The following is a 19,301-nucleotide window of genomic DNA, read 5'->3' as shown; positions in this document are numbered from 1 at the left end:
GACCAAGAAAAACATTAATGCTAAGTAGCTTGGGAATTAACTGGTAAAATATAATTTTAAATTATATGAAGGGTGGCCTTTTATCTTAAATATATTTTAAAATTATGGAACTCTCTGACATGCAAAGTTAAATCCCTCAAATATGTCAGTTTCTTACAAGTAGTTAGTCCAGACTGCCAAAAGGTGAGATGACTCCGCAGTCTGACAAACTGTTTTCTCCCTTTGCATACATTTTTGAGGTTATGTTATCTGTTTAGTTTCTGCATTTAAAAAATATATATATATATATATATGTAGCTAAGTTGCAGTACTAAAGCAAAAAGTCTTGCCATTTTACAAAGCATGGTGTATACACAGAAAGAAATGGGGCTTGTCTTCCCTACCACTACAGTCTTCTGTGTGAAATTATGACCGTATCCTGCTAATTGGCTAGCAAGTAATAATGCAGCTGGCCAGAACCCGACACCTCTCATGTGTTTAATACAGGTGTGTCAATTTATAGTTAACAGGCTAGACTGCAGGTTCAGTATTTAACTCTACTGTTTTATTCTGCTTTCAGTTACGTATGTCTGACTTTCATTTTTTTGGGGAGAGGAACAGTTTGTTTTCATTGGGATAAGACAAATTCTTATAAATCAGACTTCTATTCTGAGATTAAAAAGGAGAAACTTCCTATATTTTTTCCCCTCTAAATAAAATATGTGGGTGCTATCATAGTTGCTCCATTCCCTTAGCAGTTTCACTCCCCTTTTGTCCTACCAAATGTGGTCATGTCTTTGAGAAGCCATGAGAAAGCCAAAGGTTCAGTGTGCCCACAGCAGCTGTGCTGCCCCACAGTGTCAACAGGGCGGTGGGGTCCCGTGTGCCCGCAGCAGCTGTGCTGCCCCACAGTGTCACCAGGGCGGTGGGGTCCCGTGTGCCCACGGGAGCTGTGCCACTCCACGGTGTCACCAGGGCGGTGGGGTCCCGTGTGCCCACGGGAGCTGTGCCACTCCACGGTGTCACCAGGGTGGTGGGGTCCCGTGTGCCCGCAGGAGCTGTGCTGCCCCACAGTGTCACCAGGGCGGTGGGGTCCCGTGTGCCCGCAGCAGCTGTGCTGCCCCACAGTGTCACCAGGGCGGTGGGGTCCCATGTGCCCGCAGGAGCTGTGCTGCCCCACAGTGTCACCAGGGCGGTGGGGTCCCGTGTGCCCGCAGGAGCTGTGCTGCCCCACAGTGTCACCAGGGCGGTGGGGTCCCGTGTGCCCGCAGGAGCTGTGCTGCCCCACAGTGTCACCAGGGCGGTGGGGTCCCGTGTGCCCGCAGGAGCTGTGCTGCCCCACAGTGTCACCAGGGCGGTGGGTGCCACCGCGGGGAGGTTCGGTTTCAGCGCGGGGGCGTCGCCGGCTGGGGGCGCTGCGGGCCAGGGTGCGGGCAGCGCGGGGTCACCTTTCGGAACCTTTTATTCTCCTATCGGCACCGTAATCCCTCTGAGTCCGAAGGGCGCTACTCTTTCTCCCGCCTCCAAAAACCCCAGGACCTGGCTTGCCAGCTGATATGTTAGATTGAAAGTAAATAGTGTGTCCTCTCTGTGGCAGCTGGTACGACTGGGGTGGGCTCACTTTAGCAAGGTAGGGTAGTTTTGAAAATGTTCTGTGTTACAAAACTGAAGGTTTGTAATGCATGCTTGTTTATGAAGAGACCCATCAAATAACACGTGTTTCTGGTAGGCTACAAGGCAGCTAGGCTGTCTTGTAAAATTACACTTTTAAGTATGTTGTCTGTTTCATACTTTTCTTTTACTATTGTTATTGCTAATTCTAAAAATTCTCTAGATGTGAACTCAAGGGACTTGAAAGTAGTTTCTCTCACGTGGATCTTTCGTTCATGGATCGTGTTGTGTTTTTCAGTATTTCTCCTTAGGGTGTTTCTTCATCAGCAGGGTCATCTGCTTCAACAGAATCCCTGTGTATCTGCTCTTCCTGTGCACCCCCACCAACCAGCACAGCTATTTGTGTCCTGAAAGGTTCAGTCCAAAGGGACAGTGCTCTGAGAAGTGCTGTTACCCTCTGATCACTCACTGCTTCTCCCAGTGTGGTTCTTGTGCATGTTTCATGATCTATTTCTATTCCCTTCTGATGGGAAGGCCTTCTGATGTGGATTCCTGTTAGTGAGGGATGTGAAGCTTGGACGTTATCTTGCTGTTTTTATCACTGGCTGCAGAACTGCGGCAGGGGAAGCCTGAAGGCACTTCAGTGCAAAACCAGAGTCATGCTTTGAGTGCAACAGAAGTGGAATGCACACAGAAAAATGTCAAAGGACTTACTGTAATACAAATAATAATTCTGTATAAGCTTGAGTCAACCAATCCTCTTTTTATTTATTTAGAGGTTCCAGAATAAGAAAGGCTTAAAATTTATCAAATAAGGCTTTTTGTAGCCTCTTTTGGTTTCTTTTAAGGATGAATTTGATTATAACAGTTGTAAGACTTCTCAGATGTTTTCCACTGATAGATTATCTGTAAAGCTTGCTCTGATTGTATAAAAACCACAGTTGTACATTGTACTGTTTAAGGAAGACGGTAAGAGCAATTGTGAGAGTAGCGTACATGAAAGGATGTAGGCAGAAACCTTCGCTTTCTGTCTTAGCTCCTATAGAATGTAATGAAATATGGAAGTCCTGGAGATAACCACCATCCATCCATATACATACCTAAATCTAAATAAAATATATACATATACTTATCTGTATTTATATATGCCCAGCCATGTTCTGTAGAAGACTCTGTGATATCTTTTTCTTAGAGTCAAACACCATCCTGAAGGAAAAAAATCAATCAAAAGCTTTTGGATATAACTGTGTTATATAAGCTTTATCAGTTTGTCAAGTTTAATCTTGAAAATATGATTATGTATATGGCAGGTGGTTTTACTGTTTATGTTTTCTTTGTAAATCCTGTTACTTGAAAGGCTGTTTTATTAAAAAAGTGTGATTTCAACCTTTTTTTTATGCCCAATTTACATACGCTGCATATTGTTTAGAAAGTCGCACCTTATGCATTGAACTGAAATGATGCACTGGGTACTTGCATTTCATCTGTCATCTCCACCCTGTGGCCACATATGTGCTAAAACCTATGTAGTGTGATTAAGAGCACTTTGGTGTCTGGTGTGAACCCTTTGGAGGGTGTTTCAGTTGGGTACAACTTGAAATATCTGATTACTCCCTTCTTTGCAAACTGCAGTTTGGCCCATGGATGGTTGGAAGCATTCTCAGTCTCACATGAGTGTCTGCATTTCTCTCTTGTTCCCAAATGCTAGAAAGTGAAAAGTAGGTTTGTGGCAAGATTTCAAGGGCAAAAAAAGAAATTCTATGGAAAATAATGCTATTCTGGATAAATGATTGCTTGAGTTTCTAATGAGTCATGATCTTTTATACTCACGAATTATCTTTATGTATCTTATTTGTTCTGAAAACACGTAAACTGCTTTTCTGAAAATATATTACGTGTAACTTTTTTTATATTGGTAGGAAAAATACTGTGAATGAAATAATGATACAGACAATTGTTTTGCTCAGTCTCCCAGATCTTTCACTGCAGGAAATTATATTCTAACAATATGTCTTCTGTGATAAGGTCAGGCCTTGTGGAATTTTGTATTCATTTACAAGGGAAGTGTAGACTAACTTCAATATGTGGCGATTTTAATGTAGATCTGAATACTAAAGATATGACACGTCTATATAGACGTGGTCTAAATAGAACTTGAAAAAAGTTCTTACATTGCAACTTTAGTGAACTTGTACCAAATTTTTTAAGTTGTGGCATATGAAGTGTGACAGTAGAGCTGGTCAGTAAAGGACTGACAGCTCAGTCCGAGTGAGTAGCCCCTTGTGAGCACTGAACTGCTGGAACTGAGACCTGAAATGGGTTACTCTGCCTTTCATAGCTTGTGCTGGTTTTTTTTTTAGGAAGAGCTAGGCACAGCAGTGAATTTCAGATAAAGAACCTTCTGTTAAGGGATGTATATTAGTGTGGTATATTTCATGCTCAAGCTGGATAACTTTGTGTTGAATGCATTCAGAAATGTCTTGGAGACTGAACTGCTCTCATAAAAATAACAGAAGTGTGCATGCCGCTGCTCAGATATTCAGAGTGAGTATCAGTGGCTTTCCTCCTAGGGGTGTGTATGTACAATCTTTGGTGGCAGACGAGGCGAGAATATTACCTACTAGTGTGTCTGTGGATCTGCAAGTCTAGTAAAAAATACTTTAAGTCATACGATGATATGTATTCCCAAATGTAGAAAGCATTAAGGAACACTCTTCTATGCTAATGTATAATTTTTCCCCAGAGCTTTCTGCTCCAAACGCAAGGAATCTTTCATAATGACTTCTTTAAGCTAAATATAAAACATTTAAACTTCCCCCAAACAAAATCAAAAAACTCAGCTGTACCAGGCATATATGGAGAAGCAGCTCTAGGGATAAAGTAGACATTTGGACAAAATGAGACAGGTTATTTCTGTACTTGGCGTTTTCTGGAAGATGGCTTGAGTGTTTTAAGTGGTAAATATAGCATCAGTGTCTCTGCAAAACACAACTTAATATTTAATAAATGTTAGTAACTTTGTAGCTAGTAGTTAAAACCATATGAGAATGCAAATGGTTTGAATTGTGGTGCTGTTAGACACTTTGTAAAGCTGGTGCATAGACTTTCTGAATGGTAAGTGTTATCTTTCAAATGCAGATGAACAGTGTGTACTTCTTGAAAATTAAGAGCTATTGAACTCTGTCAGATAGGAATTTGAAATACACTGTGCATTTTATTAGTGCTTAAAATTGTTGCAACGCTAAATACAGTATCCTCTGCAAGTGCAGATTTTAGCGTGTGTTGGTTAATATATAGGCCTGTTGTTGTTTGGTTTTCTTATCAGTCTGTACAGTTAGACTTTTTAAAATCTGCCTTGGAGCAGCTGGCAGCTGACGTGCTGGTGGTGGCACCACCCAGGTTCAACGTGACATCATGAGGAGCAGTGCGGTGTAGTCCACCTCCCTGCTCAAGGAAGTTGATCTGGGAGCCAGACCGTGCAAAGTGTAGCTAAACCACTGAGTTTAGTAAATGCTGAGAACACAGAGGGCATGTAAAAATGGAATTCCTGAAAAAAATTGTTCCCACTGCTGTTTCTGGAGATGTAGTTCTGGATGCTGGGAGTGCTGCCCGTGAAAGCTCCCCAAGGCTGCTGAAGATGAGACGTGTCAGACTATTTGCATTAGGACAAACAATAGATGAAGATGAGGAGACACATCCTGCTTACAGTATGTATCTGTGGCATCAACCTGCTAAAAACCGATTGCTAAGCTTTTTCTTCAGATCATGATAGCTTTGCTAAATTGCCAAATTTGATTATAAAAGGCCTTTTTGTCAGAGTCACCATGATAACAGTGTCTTGAGTTTTAGAACTATTTTATAATTGACGCACTCTCATGTGTTAGTGACCTATTTGAAAGTAACTTTACAGGATTTCTAATGTGCTCATGTCTGTATGACTTTTTTTTCCCCTTTTTGGGATAAGTATCCCTATTTAAGTTTCTAAACTGTAATGTAGCTGTGATTAGGCATTAAGAGTTGACAGGCAGATGGGTGCTGCACAGGATTAGGACTGCAGTGCAGGGTTCAAGTTTTGTCATCTTTTCTCTCCCTGTTTTTCACATACCCAAAGTTTTTAAACCTTTTCCTTTTAAGAGTTTTTTTCATTTCAAACAAGTTTATGCTTTCCTTTTTTAGTGTTTTGAAGGTTGCCAATTTTTTTTTTAAATAAAAAAAAATACGTAAATTAAAGAGGTTAAGTAAAAAATATGGACATTGTATAAAGAATTTTAACTTAAAAACACAGGTAAGCTTGCTTATATGAAGATTTTTCTTTGTTTTTTTTTTTTTTAAACTACCTGTTAGTGTCTAAATATTACAGTGTGTTGTGCTAATAAAAAGAAAGAGAATGAGTTAATGTTTGTTTTTCAGACAGTTCAGCTGGGTGGCAATGGAAAATCCAGTTTTACTGTTTAATGTTTGTGTGTGGGTTTTTTTTTTTGTTGTTGTTGTTGGTTTTTTTCCTTCTTCTTTCTGCCTTCAGCTAAAATTATAAGGTCTTGAGTCTTTATGGTCTTGGATCCTGATGGCTATTAGATACAAAGTTTTACTCTTTGCTATGTGGTGGCTATTTTCAGGAATTATTGTGGCCTTGACACTTTTTCCCTTATGTGCCTAAGTGCGGAGCTGGGAGGTGGTGACATCCGTCTTATTGGCTGGTGAACTTACAGCCTTAAACTTGGAATTAAGTTTGTGGTGGTGGTGGGATACAGGGGTTTCCTTGGAAAGACTTTTCTCTGCCTTTCTGATTGTAATATAAACCCCTTTTTTTTTAATTACTATTATTTTTTTGTCAGGTTGAGTAATGTTGGCAGCTGGGGAAAGCAGGGACAGATCTGTTTTGTTAAAGGAGTTGTTCCTGTGTGTAACAAATTAGAACAAGTTAATATTGTAATTGTATGGACTATTGAAGACTAGTTACAGAGGAAGGTCTGTTAAGACTTCTATTGCCTGTTGCTTGAAAATTCTGATCAGAAGCTCATGGTGTCTGAAAGGGTGATGCTTTCTTAGCCAGGTTTGTGTCCTCATTTAACTTTGAATGCTTTAGAGCCATGAAGTTCATAGTTGGATACCACTGTGATATGCACAGCTCAAACATCTCCGTAGGCATATCTCATCAGTTCTGCTTTTATGCCGTATTATGGTTTCCTTATAGCTCTCACTTTTAAATAATATTTTATTTCAAATGCTGCAATTACAGAATAAATAGAATTGTCTTTGTGCCAAGTTAAAAGAAAATGCTATAGGCTGAAGTTTGGAGACAAAACAGATATGTTCATTCACCCTTGTTCAATGTTTTGTCAATAGTTCAAGCAAATGAGGATAACAAACATAGAATACACCATTCCCATGGTTGAAGATGAATTCTTCTTTCTTGCTCACTAAATATTTGCCACATAGTGATTACTAGCAGTGATATTGTGGAAATCAGTAGTGCCTAACTAATATCACTTAATAGCGTGATGTCATCATTTGCGAAATGCAGACTTATAGTCTGTTCTGGGATCATGCTTTTACAATAGCAGATAGTAGCTGAATCCTCTTTAAATTATCTGCTTATTTCTATTTTTGTATCTTGGTAATGGAATGAACTGCTCTGTGGGAATAGAGCAAAAGAACTGCTGTGTTTGCCAGTTGGGTATGCTGCAGGAGGCAGGTGTCGACGAAACAGGTAATAAAACAATACAATGACTTGAAAAAAAATAGTCAACATTTACTTGCTTAATGACAGCAGCTGTGGCGTTAATGCACCACCGGATTTAATATAATGAAGCTGTTGAGGAACTCAATAGGTTTTTACAGCTAAGGTGGTTTGTCCTGTAGATATGTTTGAATTTGTAAGTGGATGGGTTTTTTTTCTTTTTTTTTTTTTTTTTTTACTTTCTGTTCCTTATTGCTGTTGTTTAGGGAACACTTTTGTATTAGTAAGAGCTTAGGTGAAATACGGAGTCTGACAACTAGTTTAAAATGTAAAAGTATTTCAGAGGATCTTCAACCAACCAACAAAACTAAACTATTCCTGGCATGCAAAGCATGAAAGTGTTATTTTGATAATAGCACTTAGTTGGGTTTGCATATATCTGACCTAAATATTTTGTATGGAATTCAAGTGATGAGATTCTTTCTTTTTCTTTAGGATTAAAATATTTATCAGTATTGTCTTTCAAAATGTTAACTCAATTAGTATATACTTTGTTTTATAGCTGAAAACGAGGCACTTGGTGACACATCTTTTAAAATATGTAGCTTCTGTCAGAATGGTTTCAAGTGTATTTTAGTAATCTTTCCTAACTGTTTTTTTAGATTTATAAGATCATGAGAACTCTAGGAAAAAAAAATCTTTCTTGCTGAAGTATTTGTGTATGATTGTGTGCATTGCAACACTTAATAGATGTTAGTAAGTAGTTGTTTTAAACTTACGGTAGTAGTTAAGAGTTGGTATGTTCACAGCTTTAAAAGTGTCTGTCTCAAAAAAGCTATAGTCCAAATTAAAAGCAGAAAGATGAGCTTGGGAGATCTGGAGAAAGTATTTTACTGTATTAAAAAACACATAATATTTGTACACATACAGACACATCTCTAAACTATGTCATATTCTCCCTTTTGATGTTTGTAGCGTTAGAGAAGGGGAACGCCACCACTGCTTTGTGCAAACTGGCAAGTGGCAGCTGTACCCGTGCTGTGTGACATGTGCCCTTCTGCTGCCGGTCGGGGCTTCGGCTGCGTTGTGAGGCAGGGTAGCAAATGCTGTGGAACAGTCTTGGTGGCCAGCTGTGACAGTCAAATCTGCAGTAACTGCACAAGGGATGTTAAATTTATCAGCGATGTGAGTATTCTCATTGCTCACAGTGTCCACGTTATTTCTGTGTATGGAAAACATCTCCTTTTGCAAACATTAAACGTGCTTCTCTTCAAGTGCCTCTGCTAGGGGAACAGAAATAAGCCAACGGAAATGTGTTCTTTGGTGGTAAAGAAATGAGTAGTAGAGTTGTAATTGCCTCAGGGAGCTAACAGCAGGAGCTGGATGGGCATAAAGTGCCTATGAGTGCTGCGTCCCTGTCATACCAGCAACTCTGCAGGGCACGTTCAGCTCCGTGTCACATTTCTGATCAGCCCTGTACAACAGAGGATGACCAGGAGGCCCAGCATCTATTTGCAATAAAAATCAGTTTCTGTACCATGGCTTCCCCCGACCTCCAATCTCTGTTTGCTTCTCGCTTACGTTCAGAGACTGCTCCGTAATACCGCTTGGGATCCAGAATGCTATTTACATAAAAATCTCTAATCCTCTCTCCTGTTATCACAGCAGATAGCATTGTTTTGCTTGAGTAATACCGCAGGAAATTGTTCTATGTGTATTTTCCATAAGAATAGTAAGGAACCTTTCCCATGGGCCTCTGGAACCTGCTCTTGAAGCTCTTTGCAACAGAAGGTAGCGGAAGGGGATTTTGTTTAGATTTTCGAGTGTGGTTTTACAAGCGGATCAGACGGATCTAACAGTTCACTGCCAGTGAAAAGGGCAATCTCACTCCCAGCTGTGCAGCCCTTCCTCGTCCCCTGTCGAGCACTGGTGTGGCCTTGCCCTGAGCTGATTGATTTCACAAAGCCAGCAGAAAATGTTCTAATATTTTTGGGGCAGTATTTTTGAGATGAATTGGCGAGGAGAATCAACCCACTGAGAGGGCTTTCTTGGTCACTAGTAGAGGCAGCATTACATGTCTTGTCACCAAAAGTAGCAGTCACCTTCTGGATACCCTCTGTTTAAAATATATTGATTTGTGGAAAATGAACTCTTTAATATTTTAGATAAGTGGAAACTCAATCATCTCTCCAGAGTTTTAAGTGCAGTGATTATACATTTTATCATTACTGCTTATAAGCAAATACAGTGACCATTGGGTAAATTATTTTTAAGTAAGGCATTTGCGTAAGATGGACCCAACAATGAACTGAAATAATGTCCAGCAAGGCTTTTTAGAAGTAAGCCCGAGTGCAAAGGGAGCATGTCTCTGACTTGTTCATTTTACTATGAATGCAGAAAATTGACTATAGTTATATTCAATTGTTATAAAAAAAAAAAAAAAAAAAATAGATGGTAAGACTTAGTTCTAGGAATATCTCAAATATTATTTTTGGCTCTGTTTTTTAGAGATCTCTTCTTTGTGTGTTGTTTACTTGGCTGTATGCCTAATATACTTTTACTGTAGTTGTCTCAGGGTTTTATCTGCAGAAGAAGCATGCAGGAATTTACAATCAATGTACTTTTTTTCTTACAGTGTGGTGTATTTTGGTTCTGTTTTTTTTTTGTTTGTATGTTTGCTTTTTGTTTTGTTTTGTTTTTGTCCTTTGTTTCTTTCCAAACCTTACCTTTACCTCATCCCAAAGATTGACAAAGTAATTGTAACTTAGTGCTTTATTCAAGGTGGGTGTCATTACAACTCAAAGTAGATCTAGAAGGGCCTTTTCTTCCTACTTAACAGCTACTCATATGGATTTCACAAGGAGGTAATTTATTTGTTTTCCTCTGAGATATGGTGTACAGAGATTACTTTTTGTTGTTGTTCACTTAGTAGATTACATCTGCATCACATTTGCAGGGTTTTTTTATGCAGCTTCTGGATTTAAAGCATCTAAAAGGTTTTCTGAGGCTTAAGTATGTTAGTATAAGGTTTCATGTGACGGTTGAGCCAATGTAATGGCTCAATGCCATGAAAAAGAGATTGTACCCTTCTACCTGTGTAGCTGTCTCGTGTATTCATTTCTGGTGCTCCTGGTGCTTGTCCGTCTTTAGTGACAATTTGCTAAACCAAGAGGAAACCTCCTTCCTTCCCAATACTAATGGATAGGCAGCAAACTGGAACATTGTGAGAAAGAACCAACAGCAAATTTGGGAAGCGAATGTCAGTAATCTTGGTGTATGGGCTTTTTTTTTTTTTTTCCTGTTCTTTTTGTCTTTCTGTCCTGCAGATCATAAGCGGAAAAGTCAGAAGTAATGAGAGCTCCAGTTTATTAAAGAAAACATAATATTAGAGGTGAAATTGGACAATATTTAGATGCAAATATTCTTTAAAACATTATCTTTAGGCTAATTATTTGAGATAATGAAGTTAAACTTAGGAGGGGATTGTAAAAAAGCCAATATCTCTTTACCTTTCCAATCCACAATTACTTTACACTAGGATAGCTGGGAGAGGGACAAAATAAAGCTTTTGGTTTGAAGGAGAGGGAGAGAGAGGTGATAATATGGGGAGAATGAGAGAAAATGTAATATAGCCAGAAAAGCAAGATAGTCTTCAGAACAACCCATAACAGTTGATTGAGGGGAGCTGTGAAGTGCTGAAGTCAAAAAGATGTGGAGAAACTTGTTACAAAAATAATTGTATATGCTACTGTAAAACCATTTTCTTTATGATGTGCTAGTAATATAAGGACACAAAAGTATTCTTTTTAATTCTTTGTGTCTATCTAACTTGTCCACAGGTCTTGAAAGCAACATTTTGAGAGGGAGAAAAGTGTTTAGCATGTTCCTTTCTGATTCACACTGTAAATTACTTGCATGTAAAACAGATTTTAAAACATACCTCTGACACTGCTACCTATCTGTTTTCTGTAATGTCTGCCTGCGATCCAAGGTGGAGTCTGTAAGAGGCTGGACAGTGTATAAAATCAAAATTTCATCTTGTTTTTAAGGACCTGTTTTCCTTAAGTAAAAAAAAATATCCTTTAAAACACATTAAAATTAATCACTGGGCTAAATATCCAAAATAACACCTTCCTACTGCTCAAGAAAGTATTTCTAAAGTTGATATAGTATTTACTAGCAGGGCTAAATCAGCAGTTGCATAGGAAGATGCTATGCTAGTGACATCAGCAATTCACATTTAAGTTATGGAAAAATTATAATTTGAACGTTTTGTTAAACAGCTGTTTTCAGTTGAAAACGAAGAGAGTTCATCTTGCAAATGCAAAAGTTTTATTTTACAGGTGATTGAACAAGTCTTAATCTCCTGAGGTTTTTTTTCTGTTTCTAATGAAAAAGTGCATTGTAAATGAAAGAGGCAGATATGACATTTTTCAGAAATTCATGATACTTTTCAGAGACTCAGAGAATAGTTTGGGTTGGAAGGGACCGTCAAAGGTCATCTAGTCCAACTCCCCTGCACTGAGCAGGGATATCTTCAACCAGATCAGGTTGCTCAGAGCCACAACTGGCCTGGCCTGGGGTGTTTCCAGGGATGGGGCATCTACCACCTCTCTGGGCAACCTGGACCAGTGTTTTACCACCCTCCTTGTTAAAGATTTCTTCCTCATGTCTGGCCTGAATCTCCCCTCCTTTAGTTTAAAACCATTACCCCATGTCCTGTCACAACAGGCCCTGCTAAAATGTCTGTCCCCATCTTTCTTATAGGCCCCTTTTAAGTACTGAAAGGCTGCAATAAGGTCTTTCCGGAGCATTCTCTTCTCCAGGCTGAACAACCCCAGCTCTCTCAGCCTGTCCGCACAGGAGAGGTTTCCATCCCCCTGATGATTTTTGTGGCCTCCTCTGGCCCCTCTCCAACAGGTCCATGTCTTTTCTGTACTGAGGGCTCCAGAGTTGGATGCAGGACTCCAGGTGGGTTCTCAGCAGAGCAGAGCAGAGCAGAGAGGCAGAATCCCCTCCTTTGACCTGCTGGCCACACTCCAAGGTAGGATTGGCTTTCTGGGCTGCAGGTTCACATTGCGGGCTCCTGTCAGATCTCTCATCCACCAGTACTCCCAAGTCTTTCTCCACAGGGCTGCAGATGGCTCCTGGGAGATTCTGTTGGCGTACGCCCGCTTTATAAGCTGTGCAATATCTCTATATAGACATATTACATTACAAAAAAATTCTTTAGCTCGTTATTACCAGTGGGGTCTGTAGTGACAAGTATCTGTGGTGGACTCTGATGGCTTTGGAGGCTTTTGTTGCTCATTGACAAGACCAGTATGGCAATGTGAGCTTTAGATACTTTAGCATCAGGATGCTGTTGCACAGTTGTATTAGACACTGACCCCAAAATGTCTGTTGTCTCTTGGCATCTTTGAAGATGCACTGGGGTGAGCCTTGTCTCAGTTACTTCTTTGAGAAGATGACTGGCTGAGGGAAGATTGTTTCTAATTCAGAATATTTTCTAACTTGAAAGCAGAAAAAAAACAGGAAGTAAATCACATAAAAGCAGCTCATAACTTATGTAAAAATACTGTATTTCTCCAGTATGATATTTTCTGTTGGTTAGAATTAGGTATAAAGTATTTTTTCTTCATTCTTTTGTTGAGATTTCCATAAACTCTTAGTTAGTGGAAGGAACAATGTAGAACTGAGCAGTTTAGTTTGCTCAGAAACTATATATTTGTAGGTAGATTGTAGGTTTGGAAAGTTACCGTGTTTATGTTAACTACTGGAAGAAATTAACATTATGTTAGTGCTTTATTAAGAAATGACATGACTGACAAATAGCGAGCAGCCGGTTCCATGAATAGAGAAAGCCTAAGCATATTCTCCATTTACCTGAACGTATTTCTGCCACCTGATTTCAGTTCTACCTTTTTCTTTAACTAGTGGGGATTACAGTGGAGTGATTCTGTCCCTTTCCCTTGGATCCGCTCTGCCAGGTGCGGGCGTGTGGATGGAGAGCTGCGTGCAATGAGCTGCTGAACTTCATGTGTGCTGGGGGTCCTGCCCAGAGCTGCCACACACGCACCTGCTGCCCAAGGCTAGTTCATAGTCCGGCAGCTGGGGTGCTTTAGGGAGCTTTGTACTGTGGGCTGTTTGCAGAACTTCCAGACAAATGCGGGCTTGTTGTAAATTTTTAGTGTATGCTAGGTGTTTGGTATCTACTTTTTACGTTTAGCCGCCTTTGGGTTTGTTGCTTGCTACTTCTCATTTTCTCGCTTCCTGATTTTTGTATTTCCTTTCTTGCTTTCTTCAATGTGACGGCACACTTGCTGAGGATAAAGGTTTGGAAATGACACTCATATGACTGCCATTAATTCTGACTTGCAAATCAATGTATGCATGTTAATTATATTTTTTAATTTTAAAAACATTTCTATTTTGTACTTCTGCTTCAGGTTCCTAAAAAAAAAAAACAAATGTTTTTTCATGGACGTGGAAAAGCTGTAAAATTCAGCATTAAAACCACTTAATTGTTTAGTTCCTGGTAACTAAAACATTAAAAAATGCATTGTAAGCATTTGCTGTTTGTTGAGTGAAGAAGTATGCCAATTTAGTTCAACTATGAAGAATGTCACGTTAATGTAATTATTGTATTTCATTTATTATATTGGGCAATGGAGCTTCTTATGTGTCTTCCCTGTGGAACTGAAATATCGGAATGGCAATTTCAGGAGTTGAAACCTCAAAAGAAAATTGCTTAACCATGCTTTGCTTTCCTTCTACTGCCTGTAACCAAAGCTTTCAAGTCCTTATACTGTGTGTGCAGGGCTTGTAAAACTGCCACCTACACAGGGATTTAAGCTGTGGTGGAGTAACTTGGTAGGCTTGTGCTTGTGAGGAGGTTTAGCGGATACCTGCAGTGGTTCCCAGTTGTTACTGTGCAGTCCCCCGTCCCTCTGTGGCAGAGGTGGCTGAACCAGACACACCCGCGCTATGCGGGGCTGTGAAGCGCTGTAGCGTGTGAACAGAACAGGGCTGCAGGCTGCCAGCAGCAGTGCCTCAGGAGCGGATGTTCAGTGTTGCTCATGGCTCAGCGCAAGGCAAACACTCTACCTTCAGCTGCTGTGTGAGTCTAGTGGGACTCTGCATCCGAGAACATTTCCTACCCAAGTATGATTGCACTCGTGAGGCTTAACAAACCTGGGACTTCTGTGCTGACTTCACTGCTATAGCTAATTCACTTTTTTTTTCTTTTAAAGTTTTCCTGGATGAGTCCTAAATCCTTCCACCCGCCCCCATGCTTTTCTATAGGGGTAGACTGGCTGATCTTCACATTGCAAATACAATGTTTCCCATAAAAGTGGCACAGACATCCAGCAGCTTGGGTGGAGCAACAAAAATAGAAACATAACTGATTTGTAGCAGTTGTCTCAAGGCCTTGTAGGGTAACAGAGTTAAGCCTTTCCCTACTCTATCCATTTAAACACCCAGCAACTAAGCAGGGATTTTCTCTGTAGCTCCATAACTGTTTCCAGGTTACATTTAAAAGGTTGGTGAAAACTGGAGTGCTGGTTCCCCAAAACCAGTATGTTAGTACATTATTGCTGAAGCAGAGGAAAAGGAGGCTGATGTGGTCCAGAATTGGACAGATCAGGTTTTGAGGCAGTTATTTCAGGTTGTCTTGACACAGAACTGTCCTAATCAAGCTTTATACCTTTAAGATTTATTTGCGGTTGTGGAAGCTCGAAATTGAGCATCTTAGAGGGATTAAATCACTATCTTCTCTAGAATTTTCACTACAAGGATGCTTGTGAAAATTGAGAAACTCGAATTTGTTAGGCTCATGAGATATGGTAACAGCTGCAGGTTTGTGTATCATTTTACCTGTCTCATTTCCTCTTGAAGAGAGGTTGGTTAAATATCATCTCAGAACTGCCTGCTGGGTTGTTTGAAATGTTTCACATTTTTATTACTGATTCGTTTCCTTGTAATCTTATGATGTTTGCTGATCTGGAAAGCTGGATTTTCAGGAAGGGCAAGATTGAAATCTGTTCAGTCTAAATCCTTATGAAGTTGGTAAGGTCTTTGTCAAACTACTTTGAAAGCTATTTGATTTTGTAGGATGTAATTATTATTTCTTTAAAGCTGCAGGGGATTTTTTTAAAAGTATGTTTTCCTCTCTTTTTTTTAAGGTAGGATTACTATTCAATCAAGATAATGTTAACTTACTGAGAAGTTAAATATTAGCAGTATCCTCTTTGATCTTATTCAAAGCCTAAGTTCTGCAAGAAAGCTGTGCATCTTCGATATCCTGCCAGAACCAGTTGGAAAGCTCATATTTTACTTTAAATAAGAAATATTACTTGTAGTTCTTTGCCTGAATTCATTTTCTGTCAGTCCCTACCATCTTCAAGATGAACGTAGTAGGACTGAAAACCTCAAAGAAACTTTTGGAAGCAACAGTGACTGCATGTTTTACATAACATAAAAGAATGCCTTTAGCTGTGTTTTTTTTTAACTGAATATTTATACTGGAATGATTAATGCAAATTATTTTGTAGAGGGATAAATAGACAAATCAATTTCTGTTATCTCGGCCATCCCAGTAGAAAAGAGCAACAACTGTATTGGGGAAGGGAAGTAGTGTGATATGAATAGACTCCTAGAGACACAAAACTAGTGTAGAACTGGGGAATAACACTTCAAATGGAAAAAAAAAAAAAAAAGAAATGAGGCTAAAAATCTGTAATGTTCCCTGTGAAACATAAATGAATGACATACAAAATGTTATTTCTTTGTAATTTAGAAGCAAACTTTAAAAAGTTAAATATACTCTTTTAAGATAATTTGCTCAGCAATGTCTTCAGTCATGAAAATCTCCCTGATTTTCAGCCTGTAGAGGTGAAGTTGAAACAACATTATGTAAACCGTATCAGATTTTTTCTTTTGTTCTCACATATTTTTTTTTCACAGGCTTCAGCTGTGGCAGTTACAGAAACAGCAGTTGTTATGCACTGCACTTATTTTATGTACGTTGTTCAAAATAGTTAGCATCAGTGTTTCTGGGCAGCCCCAAGAAAATGGCTTGATGCTGCTTTAATGAAAGCTGTACAAACAACCTTTGCATACATGCTTGTAGTAAACGTACTGATTGTAGTAAGTATAGTGATCCCTTTAGAAATGTTTTTATTGAATTCCAAATTCTACAAATAATGAAAAGGAAACTTCTGCTATCTGTACTATCTACAGCACTGTAGTGTGTGGTCTCGTATATTGCTGAGGTCCATAGCTACATAAAACACCTAGGGCAAATCTTCCCTGTTGTGTGACTGAGCTTACTGTGCATGTACTGAATATTACATCTACAAGGTATGTGTTCTTGAAGTGTTGAATTGACCTTGCTTGTATAGATCAAGCGTGCTATGGATGAACTGTACCATGAACGGATGGTCTGATACTTCCCAGAGCAGCTGGGCTTTTACTGCGCGTGAATCTCATAATGTATAGGTCTATTTGCAGCGCAGAGTCTGCAGACTTGCATTGCTGAAGTGGCTCAACCAATGTGCTTCTAGCCATCCTCTTTACTAAAAGGTTTTCATGTCTGAGCAAAAAGCATAGTGTGGACTGGGCACTTGCATTAGTCATTTTCGTAGAGTGCAAACAGCTTGCGTTTGCAGATTGAGCACTTCTGCTTTACTACACTCACAATCCTATTCTTGTCATGTTCTTTTAAGAGCTTACTGATAGCCGTGTACTCATTCACACATACCTCACCTTGACTCTTGAGAAAGTATTAAAACCATAGACTTTACTGTAATAGTGAAATTTATAACTGGTCCAATAATCAAAAGGTATGCAGATATTTGGATCAGTATATAAACTGCGGATTTATTGGAATTCTGTAATGTCTAACCTATATTAATATAAGTATGCACAAATCCTCAGTTACTGAGTTTCTTTTTGGATTGTTTTTCTTATATAAGCCAGCTCCAGATCAAAGCTGTTGGGTTATAGTTAAATTCCTGTGCTTTCGGTTCCATCTTCTCTCTAGGTAGTAAAATAATAATCTTATGGAAGACTTCCCATATAAGTGCTCCAAAGCGATACGTATTTTTAGACTCACAGTGGATACTTGTTGCTCTCAATTTTAAACGCGGTGTACTTTCCAGAAGTATGTTTCATTTTCCTCTCTGAAAATGAGGAACTGGCAAAGAATCCATGCCGTAAATGACATTTTCTTGCATGGTTTTAGAAATACATGATGATGATATCCTGTAACTCTACACAGTTAGCTTTATTGGGCGTTTCTGAGCGAGTTAGCCTTGTCTGTGCTTGACAAGGTTCAAAGGCTTGTAATCCATGTCTTTTCTTTCCTGCTTGTACTATTCTTGCTTTGATTAAAAATAGATCAGGAGGTTGCATTTTAAACTTATGTTTATTCTAGTATCTGGTAGGTTATTTCATTAACTCAAAAGGCAAAACAAACTGCAAAAAGTCCAAAATGGCAGTAGTTGTCATCTATGCATCTTTGATTATAAAAGCATGTAAAATCGGTTGTGAGGAAAAAGAAGTGTTAGGTTTGTTCACAATTGTATAATAAAATAATGCTGATATGTTAATGCTAAGATACTGACATATCCATTACCCCTCTTGTTAGATAGACTTGTGTGTTTGTGGGTTTTTTTTTTGGGGGGGGAGGGCAGCAGTAAAAGTATTTGATGTATGCCATTCTTAAATCTTGTGAATTAATGATGTCCATTTAATCAAACTTCTTATGTCTGTGTATATATGTTTCTACTGAAATCTTTGGAAGGAAAAGCTTATGCTCTTGGTGCATACAGTTCTCAAAATCTTCTTAACATCCTAAAAGTTCTTCATGAGCTAACATTTGCTATTGAGCTAATTGCATTTAAAAGTAATTGCTAGTATCCTTGAGGAAGCCCTATCAACAGTGATCAGTAGTTCATACTATGAATCAGTAGTGTAACAAAATCTCAGATAACATGGTGGAAAGCAATGTAACTTGCTTGGCCAGACACATCAGTATCATGAATAAGTGCAGATTTTAAAAAAAGATTTCCTAACAGTCGTTAAGCTTGGAAACACTGCTTTACAGAAATACTGGCAGCTCTTTTGTTTGCTCAAAGTCTTGTTAAGAGGACTGCAGAAGGTGAAACATTGAGATAGTTTTTCTGTGGGGTTGCTTTAGTATATCTCCTGGGACTTCTGGGATGATTGTTGTGTTTGTTTTTTAATAAGTTTCTGGTGCTAATAACTTAAAGAATAAGGGGGGAGGGGAGGGGGGGAAGAAGGGCAACTACAAAGAACCCAAAGTGTATTTTAAAAAGTCATTATTTTTGAGGTGCTGGGAGAGTTGGCTCATGATACTGGAATGCACGCTGTTAACAAGGATTCCTTTGAAGAGCTCTCTGTAGCCCAGTGTTAAAGGCAGTCAGAGACCAACCATAATTAATACAGTCTTTCAAATTAGTGGTGAAATTAATCAGCCGGTTCCAAAATCTGACCTTTACGCCCTACTCGTAACAAAATGCAACCTCTGTTATATCTTATTTAGTAAGAGGAAGAAGGAATGCTTGGAGTATAACTTTGAATGTATTCATAAAAGAAGTGATGAAAAAGGAGTATGAGGTAATTGGAGATACTACATAGGCAGTATTACCTGAAACAAGCTTACGAAAGAGAGTTTGATTTAGTGTCCCAGGGAGTTAACTCTGTGTGGATACACATTCTGTACCCTATCTGGGAAGAAACATGAAGGACTATCCAGATATAAGTAACAGTTTAATATCTTATTATAGAAAAATACTTTTTGCATGGGGAAATGAGAATTATTTTTGAATCTATGAAAACTGAGTGATCACACCAGTCTCTTTTTTAATAAAACTATTAATCTCCTGAATGGATGTTAGACAGCAGCCATCTTAATGGTTGGACAGGCGAGTGCAGTGACACACACGCTTGTCCCACTCTTTCTGCAGCATCCTTCCGCTGGGCTGTCAGACCCGTCCTTGGGAAC

General features: G+C 39.1%; 1 protein-coding gene across 14 annotated transcripts in view; it reads left to right on the top strand.

Annotated features, from left to right (window-relative positions):
- Positions 1-19,301, top strand: part of FRYL (FRY like transcription coactivator) — a 169,832-nt gene that overhangs the window by 29,776 nt on the left and 120,755 nt on the right. For 8 of the 14 annotated variants that reach the window (XR_010472201.1, XM_065060850.1, XM_065060849.1 and 5 more), the window contains exon 1: positions 4,964-5,297. The exons of the other annotated variants lie outside the window; for them this stretch is intronic. Coding sequence is in view for 7 of the 8 variants with exons in the window: in XM_065060850.1 (XP_064916922.1) it covers positions 5,129-5,297 (169 nt within the window). In the remaining variant the exon portion in view is untranslated. Of the gene's footprint in view, positions 1-4,963; positions 5,298-19,301 lie in introns of those variants that run through there. 14 annotated transcript variants of the gene reach the window in all.

The sequence above is a fragment of the Columba livia genome, chromosome 4 (assembly GCF_036013475.1).
Source record: "Columba livia isolate bColLiv1 breed racing homer chromosome 4, bColLiv1.pat.W.v2, whole genome shotgun sequence".
NCBI lineage: Eukaryota > Metazoa > Chordata > Aves > Columbiformes > Columbidae > Columba > Columba livia.
The sequence above is the reverse complement of the archived record's forward strand: the minus strand, read 5'-3'. Positions and strand labels throughout refer to the sequence as shown.